Below are 12,420 nucleotides of genomic sequence, written 5' to 3' on the forward strand. Positions count from 1 at the left end.
AGCCAGAGACCTTCTCCCTAACCCTTGCCTCAGGTGCCATTGCTGCCAGCACCCGTCCCACTCCTTGGTATAATGTCCTGCCAGGCAGCCCTTCTCGTGGCGGGACCAGCTTGGAGCTCTGGGAATAGCCCTGTTCCCTAGGGGCAGTGGTGGCTTCCTGCTGCTGCCCATCTCAGGGCTGCCACAGCTTCCTGTTGCCCTTTCAGCTCAGCATCTGTGCGCCTCACTCCCCACGTCAGATCCCCACTGGGCGGAGGCCGTTTGCCCGACTCAACCCTGACACACCTCTCCTCTTGGCCAACACACTCCGCATCACCACTGCCCAAATGACACTCTCTTCACTCCCCAGCCAGACCACAGAGAGACCACACACCGAGGGCAGGTTCGACGCTGTTTCTTTATACAAAGGTCATCAACACTAAGGACCCATCAGCATGCTGCTGTGGCTCACAGGGGCCCGTCTCACCGCTTCTGGGGCAGAAGTCCAGGTGGGGAGGTCACTGCGGGGGAGAAACACTACACAGGCCTGGGGACTGCTGAGCACACCAGCTGGAGCTCCTGAAGGGCAGACACAGACACGCCGACACTATATAACCAAGAGCATTATGCACAATGGCAGGAAGGAAGTACAGAGCTGGAATTAACTACTGGCAGCCACTGACAACCAAAGTCCTCTTCTCCCAGGTGTCCTCTGAGGGGCAGGACAGCGGGTGGGAAGAGCTCTCCAAGAACTCCAGCTGTGCCACCACAGGGCTACCTGACATTATGTAATCAGAGTGCCTCGCTTTCTGCATCTGTAAACTGGGGCAATAAACGGTACTTCACAAAGGCATCGTGAGGATGAATGAGACTGAAATAGGGACACATATCAAAATACTCAAGACAGAGCCTGGCACACAGAGGTGTTCAATAAATAACTGTCAAGAAAATCTTAGCTCAGAGAGGACCTTCTTCAGAAGGCCAAGACGTGAGACAGCTGCCCTGGAAACTCCCTGTCAGGGGATCAGGACTCTCGAGCACTCCTTGGAGCCTGCAGCCGCTGGAGCGGCCAGGGCCCCAGAATACACTGTGCCAGGGCAGTTGAGGGGGGCGGGGGGCTGGACCCCCAGGGAGGCACCCGCAGAAGCCGGGTAGACACCAGAGGAGTTAGGGACTGTGCCAAAGTGGTTCTGCACGTAACACAGGCCGGAGGCAGGCTGGTATGGAGGCAGGCTGGGCATGTGCCCAGGAGCACAGGCTGGCCAGGAGGCTAGTTTCTGGCCACTGGCATGCTGCATCTGGGCGACAGGGTGGCTCGGGGTCAGGTGAGGGTGGCCACTCTGCGAAGGGTAGGAGCCAGGTACAGGGTTCAGCCTGGAAAGGAACAGGAGAGAAAACGGTCATTCAGCTAGTCATGCCAAGGCACAGCACCCCCAGCTGTCGTTCCACATGAGAAAAGCTTGGGGTCGCTGTACTGCTTTATGTTACAACACGCTTTGGGCATTTTCTGGAACAAGCTGTAAGGATCAAGTGGGGAAAAAGGCTAATCTCAACTGAACAGAAAACAGATGCCCAGAGAGCGCAGGGCCCACCCCCCGGCCAGCAGCAGACCACCTGACGTGGAACCTACACACAGCAGTTTGTAACCTGGAGGGGGCAATGGGGACCAGGTCACAGCGTCAGTGTGTTGGTGGCTGGCTCAGCAATTCTACCCAATGAGAATGGATCCACCTCTGTGGGTGCGAGGGCAGGGGCCCTAGTGGCATAACACAGGGCTTGGGCCCAGGCTGTGACCACGGTGAGACTTTCTACCTGTGACTTCAGGAATGAAGAGTCACAGCTCCAAGTCCTGGCTGGCAGGAGCCGACACGACAGACGTTGGGGGGCTGCCTGTGCTGAGGTTAAAGATCCCACCACAGACACATGTGACTAAAACTATGAATGGAGACACATTCTAAGGGTTTATCCTCCGAACTTTTGTGCAAAGTTCCAAATATGGAGAATGAGTGAACACCACTGATGTTTCTGTTGGCTGACTGGACTGACCCTGTATAGCTTTCAATCAAAATCTGACCTTACAAATCAGCTGCTTAAGTACATATACAGGACACTCTAACAGCGCTCCGGGGATTTTTAAAAACATAGAGGTTTGGGCTTACCCAGAAGCTCGACAAGAGCCTCCAGGGAATTGAAGCTGTCCAGATAGCCTGTCAATCAACAAAACAAACATGTGTTGTAACACTGCCTGTGGCCTGTCCTCAGTCCTTCTGGAACATCATGTTCTGTTCCAAGTGCCTTGAGCGGGCCAGGATAACGAGGGCTTGAACACCACACCACGTGAGGAACACGGAAGGAACTGAGAGGGCCATCACCTACCCCTACATCTGCATGTTATGGTGAAGCAGGATCAGACGTGGTACCACATGTCTCAGTTACACAGAGGCGACCGCACTCAGTGTGGAAGAACTTTCTCAGCAGGGGCCCCCTGGAGAGTGAGGCCCATCACCAGCGGGGGTGAATTAAGGCCAGGTGACCACCCTCGGCTGTTTTAGAGGGGTTTCCTTCACAGGGTGGGAGTTTGCATCTGTGGACCCCTTACGTCCTCTCTAGATTCTGTGAGAACAATGAAAAGCCAAAAGGCCACACTACACTAATTCTAAACTAAACCGCCTCCCACACATTTAGCCTCTAGGAAGGACCGGCCCAAGGCACAATGGGTGAGTCCGCATGTCTATTTTCCCAGTACCCGTCCCTGCCTTGAGAAAGGGTCAAAGGGCCTGAGCCAGTGAGGGCTGGGAGCACCCACCAGCTGAAATTGGCTACAAGGAGCAACATCCAATTCAACCAAAACCCTGCATGCAGGCCAGCTCGGAGGGCAGCACTGACTCCACCGCTGGCTGCAGGCCAAAGGGCCGCTGAGAGCACCCTGACTTCACAGCGAGTCCTTTCTCTGGGACGGACTGGTGAAGAAAAGAAAACCTCCTTCGCTGTGGAGCCTCAGCATGGACAAAAACCAGGGAAGGACATGAGAGGCCGGCAGTGTGGAACAGTGGACAGGGAGTGGGGAGGACATGGAAGCAGGAGACTTGGTTCGAGACTGGGCTCTCCTGCTTCTCTGTTACCTGGAGAAGGACTCTTGTCCTCGTTGGGCCTCCTCTCTAAAAGGAAGGAGTGAGGCTACATGAGGCCACGTGCCTAGCACTTTCCATTGAGAGTTATTGAGCCTGGACTGGAAAACAGTAAACCTCACCTCCTCTTGCTGGGTGGCCAAGCAAACCGCTCTCTCAGGCCCAGCTGTGCCACTTCCCAAGGCACTTGGTCAGCCGTGTGCCCTGTCTGTGCTGCTTACCAGTGCCACAGGCCGGAGCCCAATCTGATGTGCACGGAGTGCCTGTCAGTGCTGAGGGCCAGAAGGACGCGGCACAGGGCCACTTGCTCCCAGTCTGCCACAAGTCACTCAGGATTACGCACAAGTGCTTCAGATGCCTTCCCTCTCCCATTCCTGCTCGGTGCCTACTCCACATGCAGGTGGGCAGAATCTAGAGTGCTCAGAAGACATCTGCACATAGATTTTCCGGGCCCAGGGCTGCCCAAACCCTACTCTTTTCCCCGATGACACCGAACCAGTCACAGCCTCTACAGGCCCTAAAAGCACTTTAAGAATAAGATTTAAGAGTTCCGGAACTTACTTGCGGCTGTGGGCTGCCCTTCTTTCCGCTGAAGAGCCCGAGACGTACTTGAACACCGAAATCCTCCTCATCAGGCTAAAGGGGAACTTCTGGTCTAGCTTCAGTGCCACTCGCTCTGAGAGGTCGATGGAATAGCAGTACGTGAGGCCATCTGAGGTCGGCACGTTAAGGGAAACTGGAGGCAGTCAAAGGGAGGGCTGAACACTCCCCACAGAACACAAGTCCCCCATTTATTCTGCAGGGCCACTGGCGCTCCTTCCACAGAAACTCGGACTGAAGCTTCAAGCTCAGGGGAAACCAAGAGTTGAGTTTCCATCCACCGTACCTCAGAGGGAATATGACCCAGCAAGAGGGAAGGGCAGAGAGGTGCTAACACTTCACCTTCCCCCATGCCAACCCAGCCTCTCTCCTGAGCTGCTCTAATCCCTGCAAGCACAGTCATGAGGCAGCACACACCTTGGTCCTTGCAGTGGGATGAGGCAGGAGGCTGTCCTAATACCTTCTCAGGAGGACTGACATCATTTTGCACTTTTTGTCCCAAATAGAAGGCACTTTGCCTCAATGTGGCCAAATGAGCTTCATGAGGGCCGCTCTGGCAGCATTAGTCTCACAGTGTCACGAGCCCCCATGACGTGATGGCACTCTGGTCATCTGACTTGTGTCAACCCACCACCGCCTAAGAAGTCAAAGATTCAGCCTGCATCCGTCCATCCATCCTTCCAACAAATATCTATAGAACATCTAGTGTATACCAGAAACTAAGGAATGAGTAATAAGTTCCAGACAAGGAATCAGTAACTGGGGTAGAATAAGTGGGGATAAGCAAAAGCTTATCTATGGAAGACCATGTTGGGGATCCTAACCTAGTTTAGGGAGAGTGAGAAGGCTTTCTTTATCTAAGGAAGTGGTGTGTACGCTGAACCTACCTTGTGAATAGCAACAGCTGGAAGGGGAGTGGTGGTGGAGAGAAGGCTGTAGGGAAGCGCAAGAGAAAGCTGTTCCTGGAAGCAGTGTTCCCAACTGGAATGCTACTGGCATTTTAGCAAGACAATTCTTTGCTAGTCTAGACTGTGTCACTCATTGTGGGACATTTAGCACCTGGCCACCAGCCACTAAATGGCAGTAGCATCTCATTAGTCATGAGATAACCAAAGATGCCCCTGCATATTTCTAAATTCTTTCAGGGAGGGCAGTATATTTCCAAATGTTGATTCCAGGTGATACCCAATGCTATAAGGAAGTCAAAAGTTGTCACGGCTGATGACTTCAGAATGAGCTCAAGAATATGTTCTGATTCTGATTCCGAAGAAGTAATAATTCTAGACTAGTCCTCCCACCATAACTAACTATAATATTTTATAAATATTGGACAACAAACACTGCCAGACTGTGATACCTAAGAAAAGGGAAACAAATGAACTGAGCCTCAAGATCAAGCTGGGTTTCTGCCTGGAGGCACTTTCCTAACTACAGCACAGGAAGGGGAATCGAAGCAGAGTATATAGCATTTTTTGCTGAGCTGGAGAGACAGAATTCAGAGAGGCAAAAGTGCCTGGGATTTACAGGTCAGAGTAATGGAGAAGAGTGAGCTGCTCAGAGAAGGAGCTCCAGAAATGTGCACAGGGGTTCTGAGACTTTGGCTGAATACTAACATGCACACACGTAGGGGGAGACTCCTCAAGCCTAGCAAAGAATAGCTACTTAGGAAATAACAACTATCAGGGAGCTGTAAGCCTAACAACTACTGGAGCTCACTCAGGGGAGCGACACACTCACATTCTAACCAGACAGAGTAAAGAGACCTCACTGAACACCCGGGGCCTTCAGAAGAGACCTCCAAAAAGGCAATGCCTTAACAAGTACATTAACTGCGTATCACACACACACCCAAAACACTCTTTAAGTGAAAACAAAAAAACTCAGCCCTCAATAACACAGAATTCACAATGTCTAGCATCAAATAAAAAATTACAAGACAAGTGACAAAACAAGAAAACGTGGTCTATAATCAGGAAGAAAATGGTCAAAAGAAACAGATCCAGAAATGAGAGAGATGATGGCTTCAATAGAGAAGTAATTTAAAACAGCTATTATAAAGGTGTAAGTATACGTGTTTAAAGGAAAACACAAACATCATGAAGGAACAGATAAAGAATCTCAATACGGAAATGAAAACTATAAAAAAGAACCAAATGGAACCTCTTGAGCTAAAACATACATGAGAAATAAAAAACTGGATGGGTTTAACAGCAGAGTAGACACTGCAGAAGGAAAGATCATTGAACTTGAAGGCAGTGTGATAGAAATTATACAAACTGAAATGTAGAGGAGAAAGAAGCTAAAAAATAAAACATAAAGAGAGCCTCAGTGACCCACTGAAGAATATCGAGTAGTCTAACATATGTGTAACTAGCATCCTAAAAGAAGAAGAGAAAAAGAGAATAGAAAAAATACTCAAAGAAATAATGACAATTGCTTTTTCAGATTCAATAAAAACTAAACTTACAGATTCAAGATCAATGAACTCCAAGCAAGGTAAACACAAAGAAAACCACCCTAAGGCACATGACAATTAAATAGCTGAAAACCAATGATAAAGAAAAAATTGTGAAAGGAGCCAGAGAAAAACAATAAATAATGGGAAACAATAAAAACAACTAGTGATTTCTCATTAGAAACAACATAAAGTAGAAGTAATGCAATGACATCTTTAAAAGTGAAAGGAGATCACAGAAGGCTAGAATTCTCTATTTAGTGAAATAAAGGCATTTTCAGGGAACCAAAAACTGAGAGAAGTTGACACCAGCATACCCACTGTACAAGAAATGCTAAAGAAAGTTCTTCAGGCTTTAGGAAAATGATACCAGATGGAAACTTGGATCTACACAAAAGAAAGAGTAGAACTAGAAATGGTAAATATGTGGGTAAATGTTGCTTTTTAATTAAAAAACATATAATTGACTGTTTAAGACAAAAGTAATAGCAATGTATTGTGAGGCTTAAAATATATGTGAAAATACAATGTATGACAACAATAACACAAAGGATGGAAAGAAGAAAAATGGAAAAACAATGCTATGAGATTCTTACATTATATACAAAGTGTTATATTATCTGAAAGTTGTCTGTGATAAACTAAAAATGCATATTATAAACTCTACAGCAACCACTACAAAATAAAACAAAGAGGAACAGTTAATAAGCAAACAGAGAAGATAAAATGAAATACTAAAAAAACATGCAAACTGAAGGCAGGAAAGGAGATAAAAAGGAACAAAGAACATGTGGGACAAATTAAAAACAAACAGCAAGCTGGGAGACTTAACTTCAACCATATCAATAATTACACTAAATGTAAATGGGCTAAACATGCCATTTACAAGGCAGAGATTGCCAGATTGAAGGACCAACTATATGCCACCTACCAGCAATATGCTTTAAATATAAAGACACAAACATGTTAAAAACACAAGAATGGAAAAATATATACCATGTAAATCCTAATTTTAAGAAAGCTGGAGTAACTATATTAATATCAGACAATGAAGACTTTAGGGCAAAGACTATTATCAGAGTAAAAGGGGCAATTTCATAACGATAAAGGGTGAATTCATTAAGATGACATAACAATCCTAAATGTGTATGCATCCAATAACAGAGGTTCCAAACACCTGAAGTAAACACTGAGAAGAACTGAAAGGAAAAAATAGACAAATCCACAATTTTCGCTGGAGATCTTGACAGTCCTCTCAGTAATTGATAGAGCAAGTTATAAGGCTTGAATACATCAACACCTTGACCTAACTGACATATGTTAAACATTATACCTATGAGCTGCAGAAGGCACATTCTCTCCAACTACACACAGAACATTCACCAAGATATACCAATACTGCGCCAGAAACAACGTAAAAAGACTGCAGTCTTACAAAGAATGTTCTTTGACACTTGAATTGAAATTAGAAATCAATGACAAAAAGAAATCTGGTAAGTTACCACACACTTACAAATTAAGCAACTCATTTATAAATAACCCTTGTATCAAAGAAGAAATCCCAAGGAAAACTAGAAAATACTTTTAACTGAGTGATAATGAAAACACAACTTATAAAATTTGTGGGATGCAACTAAAGTAGTACTTACAGATGAGTTTATAGTTTTAAATTTTCATAGTAGAAAAAAAGGTTTAAAATAAACGAAATCAAAATTGAAAAATAAGATAAATAAGAGCAATGTTATCAATGTATATTTACACACTACCTACTCTAATAGCTTACAGAATCACAAATTGAAAGAGATTTTAGGAACGTACCTTGTCCAACCCCCAACATTATCAATTCTGACGTTTAAAAAGTAACCCACATTGTATTTTAGAATTCCCACCCCCTCATTGCCAGAATATTTATACAAGGGATGTAAGGCTTAGCCTAAGCTTTTAACCACCCATATGGTAAGAGCCTATCTTAAAAAATTTTTTTTTCTGAGAAAATGACTAAATCAAACAAAAACGAATAAACAAACATGTTTCCTATTCCTTTCATGGAACATCTCCAGTTCATGGGTACTTCACATTCTTCCAAGGAAAATTCTTATCATAATTAGTCAAATGTAGGTTTACAACTCAGTCTGCAAGGAAAAAAACCAAATCAGAATATTTCACTAACTGACAGTGCTAAGCTGACATGAGGAAATAGCTCTGTTGACACTTTCCATATGAGGAAATTCTGGCCTAGAGAAGGGAAATGACCAGCCCAAGGCCACGTGGTTTTCAAAGCGGAAGCTAGAACCCAGATAACCTACATCTGAGCCCACAGCTCTGTCTACTTCACTCCTGAGACCCTCCAACTTGGTTTACCCTTTGGCACGTTATCCTTCTACAATTCCCTTCTAGAAAGGATACACGTTAGCCCAATTCCAAGTCCACAGACATTACTGAGGAAAGAGGTCTGGGGAATGAGCCAGGAGGCACACAGCAGGAGCCACGGCACCAGCATTGAGGGCACGACCATGCCAAACACCAGGGCCCTCCTCACCCGAGAGCGGACAGAGTTGACTCCCAGCATGGCAAAAGCCACTGGAGTGAAACCTCTGGCATCCTCCACCTCCCCCAGCTTTGACAGTGATGACACAGCTTCAAACGACAGGAAGATGATAGCGGAGAAGATGGCGAAGATCACGGTGAAGAAGCAGTGGCGGACAGTGCCCACGGTTCTCTCAAAATTGCCAGCAAAGCGCCAGATGATGATAGCACCACAGAGCAGGGAGACTGGATTCTCATAGACAAAGATGTAGGTCACCAGCCTGTAAACTGCAGAGGGAGCTGCGTTAGAGGCCTGATGGTGGGCTGCTCCAAGGAGGGAAAGCCAGGTTACAACCCACCTAGGAAGGGGGCAGTCGCTGGCTCTCAGTGCCAGTGAAAATCAGTCAGGAGCCATGACAAGCAGTGGGAGGCAACAATGAAGGACCCAGGACTCAAAGTAGAGGTGTGAATATCTAACTCTTGGTCTTTCCCGGACCTGGAGCAAGTCTTATCAGTGACTGGCTTCCATATGGGAAAAAAATAACACTTTTTAGCATGGGATGGTCTTTGAATTTACAATGTGCTTTACAACCCTTTTTTTGGTTTTAATACTGACCTATCTCACCAGACAGTTTGAGGGTTAATTAATTGTAACAGCTTCAGGGTGGACTGAGTGGGTGTCACTTAACACTCTTTGTGCCAGTCTCCTCGGCTGTAATCCTGACCTCTCCTTCCATAGTGGCTGTTCAGAGGAAGAAAAAAGGGACCATGAATTATTTTGCGCCTATAAAGATTACAAAACTATCACTAATAATATCGATATAGAACTCAGAAGTCTTCCTTGAAAGTGCTCATCCACTCTTACAGGTAGAGCGATGTTTCCGTGGAGTAAGACAGCAAACACTCTCATTTCTATTTTTCTAGAAGCAGTCATCTCTTACGTACTTTTACATCCCTGCAGGTCAAAACACTAAACTGAAGGAGATGGACCAGTGAAGCAGCAGTTACACTGGACCTGAGAGCCTCAAGGCTTGGAGGGGATTCCTGGCCCTCTTACGTCCAAGCTGGCTGAGCTCAAGCAAGCCACCAGCCCTGTCGGCTTCAGTCTCCTCCTTGTAAAGTAAGAGGACTACACTTGAGGCCTTCAAAGGTCTCTTATGAGTCCGATACTCACATGCCCATGAACCCCACACTCAGAGAAGCTGTGAAGTAAGGAAAAAAAAAAGAGAGCTCAGTTTAGGCTGGCATTTGCATCTGTCTATGAGGACAGATGTGCTGTGTGTACGGGGGTGGGGGGAGTTTTAGATTTGAGCAGGGAGGCAGGCTGTGAACCATATACTCAGTCAGGCCATCTCTATAAGCCTTCATTGTCTGAGAGTACTCGACCACTTGTTGAGTACTTCCAAAACCAAAATTCCAAGTATAAATGTGAAGACTCTAGCAGCAACTCTACATGATTCGGGGATTACATACCCCAAGGCTCCAGTTTCAAAACATCACACAATAAAAAGAAAAATCTGGGTTCCCGTCCAATTGTATGACTGAACAGCTCTGAGACTCTTCGCATTAAGCTTCACTTTCATCTAAATAATGGGCAATAACAAAGCCTACGTCATGGGATCATCGTGAGAACTGAATGAGATTAAAGCAGGTGAGTGTGCTTTGCAAAACAGCAAGAGCTATACAAATTTCCCATTTTCTTCCCCAGAAAATGGGGAAGAAACAGAGACTAGGAATGTCTTTTATGAGCAGATATTTATACTTAATCGATCTGTAAAATTTCTCTCCCTGAGAAAACAAACACCTCTCCCAAAGGCACAAGATACCCCCTCCTCCCATGAGCTGGGAATCGGAGTCAGGATTAAGATACCAACCGAGGAAGCAGAAGAAATTCTAAACCCTAAGATGCTTAGAGGGGGAACTACAGATAAAGCTTAAGCGTCTTCACGAAGGCGCGAGAAATTTTTTCCAGTGGGGGTTAGGCCCTAAAGCAGACGTGGGTGTGTTTGTGACAAGGGAGGGGGAGAACAAAAATCCTTCTCCTTGGAGAGTGAGCATGGGTGAACGAAACCAGTTCGCTAGCGAATGGATGTGGGGGCCTTGTGTGGAGACAGGGAAGGGAACAAATTCGGGTGGGGAAGGATTACGGTAACGACGACGACGGGGCTCTGGAGAGACAAAGACGTGGACTATGGGGCTGGTCCTCCGGATGGGGAGAACGATGGACGGAGAGGTTGGGGGCGAGGCCTGATGGCGCGGGTACTGGGGGTCCGGAGCCCGGGGCCCGGCGAGGTCGGAGAAAGAGGGCTAGCACCCCGGCCCCGCCCCTGCTCACCTTGCCAGTTGCGCAGGGCCTCGGACCGCAGCGAGAGGCCCGAGGGCGCCAGGGGCGGCTGCAGCAGGAACAGGCGGGGCCCGGACACCAGCAGCGAGAGCAGCGCGGTGAAGAAGGTGGCGGACGGCACCTCGGGGCACAGGGACCAGCTGCGAAGCCCGGGCTCCGAGACCGCCATGGCCGCCATCGCTCTGGCGCCGGCTCCCGCGCCCGCTCGCCACCCGCCGGTCCTCGGCTCCTTCCGCCTCCCTGCGGCTGTCTCCCCTGGCAACAGCGGAGGCGGCGGCCGGAAGCCCCGCCTCCCCGAGGCCCCGCCCCGCGGCGAGCTGCCCAATGCGGTCGCGCTGATCACCCTCCCCCGCGCGTAGGCGGGGAAGGATCGGCCCCGCGGCTCCTGGCAGCTCGTCCCTGGGTCCCCCGGCGTCCCGGGTGGGTGCCGCTCTAGCGAGTAGGGCTTGGATTTCATCGTCTCCGCTGTAGATACCTAATACTGATTGTGCCTTGCGGTTTACGGAGCCCGTTCACACACACACACCTCCACTATCTGTGTTGATCCCCATTATACCGATGAGGAAACTGAGGTCTGGGGAGGTCCCTGGGTAGTTCAGTTAAATGGCAAAGACAGAATTAGAACTCTGGTCCACCCCCTCGCTGCTGTGACCTGGATTTGGCTGGGTCCAGCTGGGGCAGCCTTCGGTGGCTGGATCGGAGAGGAAGGGGCGGGAGACGAGGAAGGGACTCTATTGAAGGCAGCAAAGTGTTAGGAATGTGTATTCACCTTAATAATCAAGGTCTATTTCCGCATTTCGAATTTGAAAAGTGCCTTGCGAGAGGACAGCTGTTTAAGGTAGACAATTGGAATATTGTTTCCCCTATTATAGATGCTCCAGAAGGTGGGGAAACTTGCCCAAGGCCACCAGTGGGAAGTGGTAGGACTAGGATTCGAATCGGGTTTTGCTAGGTCCCAATTTTCTGCCCCTTTCACTATTTCCCTCTAATATAGTGCCTACTACTCCCTGTATGTAAATTTGACTTGAGGCCGCACAGACTACTGACAAACAAAAAATGCTTCACTCTCTGTGCTGGACATTCAGATTGTTCTCGGACCTCCTCTCTGTAGTTCTGCCAGTGCCTGTGTCCCCGTGAACCTCTGGAAGAGAACCTGAGATTCTTTTGAACTCTTCTGTTTAGTGCTGAAATATAACCACATAATTTTTCAGATCTGAATATAAAGCAATGGGACATATTTAAATGAATACTGCGCACATTTAAACTAATGTGGCTTATGATGCAGCAGTGGACACGAAAATTAATTAGGGTTTTACTCAACAGGAAGCAAGGAATGAATCAGGAATGAGGTGGCGCTGCCAAAAATAGCAAATGGGAACTTGGGCTGC

At 47.6% G+C, this 12,420-nt stretch overlaps 1 protein-coding gene across 9 annotated transcripts; it reads right to left on the reverse strand.

Moving 5' to 3' along the window:
• Positions 1 to 378: 378 nt before the first annotated feature.
• Positions 379 to 11,345, reverse strand: RHBDD2 (rhomboid domain containing 2). 9 transcript variants are annotated; one of them, XM_070230825.1, is made up of 7 exons: positions 11,024 to 11,158; positions 9,863 to 9,890; positions 9,305 to 9,430; positions 9,048 to 9,206; positions 8,569 to 8,976; positions 3,669 to 3,819; positions 379 to 1,353 (listed from the first exon to the last, which is right to left on the reverse strand). In XM_070230825.1, exons 5-7 carry the CDS (start codon positions 8,729 to 8,731, stop codon positions 996 to 998), a joined length of 672 nt encoding a protein of 223 aa, XP_070086926.1. In that variant the 5' UTR covers positions 8,732 to 8,976; positions 9,048 to 9,206; positions 9,305 to 9,430; positions 9,863 to 9,890; positions 11,024 to 11,158; the 3' UTR covers positions 379 to 995. The 9 variants fall into 9 exon arrangements, with proteins under 9 accessions (XP_070086926.1, XP_070086925.1, XP_070086924.1 ...); XM_070230824.1 differs by having other exon boundaries at positions 9,048 to 9,210; XM_070230823.1 differs by lacking the exon at positions 9,863 to 9,890 and having other exon boundaries at positions 11,024 to 11,304.
• Positions 11,346 to 12,420: the final 1,075 nt, after the last annotated feature.

Source organism: Equus caballus, chromosome 13 (genome assembly GCF_041296265.1).
Source record: "Equus caballus isolate H_3958 breed thoroughbred chromosome 13, TB-T2T, whole genome shotgun sequence".
In the NCBI taxonomy this organism is placed as follows: Eukaryota; Metazoa; Chordata; class Mammalia; order Perissodactyla; family Equidae; genus Equus; species Equus caballus.